Source organism: Egretta garzetta, unplaced genomic scaffold (genome assembly GCF_000687185.1).
Source record: "Egretta garzetta isolate BGI_Z169 unplaced genomic scaffold, ASM68718v1 scaffold329, whole genome shotgun sequence".
Lineage (NCBI taxonomy): Eukaryota > Metazoa > Chordata > Aves > Pelecaniformes > Ardeidae > Egretta > Egretta garzetta.
The window spans coordinates 3,742,783-3,744,083 of record NW_009269999.1 but is presented as its reverse complement, the minus strand read 5'-3'; the positions used below and the strand labels follow the sequence as shown (position 1 = coordinate 3,744,083).

The following is a 1,301-nucleotide window of genomic DNA, read 5'->3' as shown; positions in this document are numbered from 1 at the left end:
TTCGCCATACTGTTCTTGTATGTCATGGTCTGTTAATTATTAATTGCTCAGGGCAGGCAGGCAGGAGCAGCCTCCCAGGCTGCTGTCGGGCTCCCTCATTTCTCTCTGCCCCGCACACAGGCCAGGGCGTCCCCGCCGGTGTCGCGCACCAGCTTTTTCTGCGGCCCTAAGCACTGTTCGTAGCCTCTTTGCAGAAAGCAGTGCAAGCCCTCGCAGAAGGCCGTGGGGGTGACTGTGGGTGTCAGTCAGGAGCACCTCTGCTGACACACCACTGCTGCCTGGGGATGCACGAGCAGGAAAACAGATCCCACCGAATGCCGCATGTGGCTGCTGTGTGCCCCTGGTTTTCTACCGTGTGCTATTTGGTAGGGGAGCACGGATGGGCTGGTGACTGGGGACCATCCTCTGAGGCTTGGGTTTGGGTCCATCTGAACCCAGAGACCTCTCTTGTGGCCAGGACCAAGGAATGCAATGCTCTGGGGTTCGGTTCCACTGTCGGTGGTGGGAGGGTGAAGGGGGCTCTTGCTGGGGTGCATGCACGTGAGCCTGCTGGACTCGTGGAAGGGGATCAGGAGGAGCTGACAGAGCTCACCCCAGCCTCCATTTCCCCAGCTGTGCTGGTGTCCATGGGCTGCAGTCAGCCCACCTGGCATAACAGCCACCTCCTCCCTTGCATACAGCCCAGCCAGGCACCCATGTCACCCCCGAGCTGAGCTCCAGCACCCTCTGAGGCCGAGGCCAGCAGCTTTCCTGTGCCCATGCAGGGCACCCCTCTGCCTTGCCTCCCACCTGTGCCAGGGGTGGTGTCAGCCTCTCTGCCTTCATTTGGGGACCACTGCCCAGCTGCCATGGCTAGCTTTAATTGGTTGAACCAATTAATTGGTCAAAAGATTTACATCTGTTTCCTTCTCTCTCTCTTCCCCTTCTGCCTACCCTGCTCCAACCTGCCCTCCTCTCCTCTCTTCCCCTCCCCACCCTCCCACCCAAATAGGCAAGGAGAGCAGTTTGGGAGAGGCTGACTTGCAGCCGAGCTCTGACCCTTCGGGAATGGACAGCAGCTACCTCAGCGTGAAGGAGGCCGGGGTCAAAGCGTCCCAGGACAGGGCCAGCACGGACCTCCCCAGCCCCATGGACAAGGCCGACTCGGAGAGCAACAAGGGCAAAAAGCGGCGGAACCGCACCACCTTCACTAGCTACCAGCTGGAGGAGCTGGAGAAGGTCTTCCAGAAGACCCACTACCCAGACGTCTATGCCAGGGAGCAGCTAGCCATGAGGACAGACCTCACCGAGGCTCGTGTGGA

The 1,301-nt window shown here is 60.0% G+C and overlaps 1 protein-coding gene across 1 annotated transcript in view; it reads left to right on the top strand.

Moving 5' to 3' along the window:
* Nucleotides 1–1,047: 1,047 nt before the first annotated feature.
* Nucleotides 1,048–1,301, top strand: part of ALX4 (ALX homeobox 4) — a 14,000-nt gene continuing 13,746 nt past the window's right edge. The window contains 1 exon segment of the mRNA XM_035902944.1: nucleotides 1,048–1,294. Within this exon segment, the coding sequence (XP_035758837.1) occupies nucleotides 1,048–1,294 (247 nt within the window).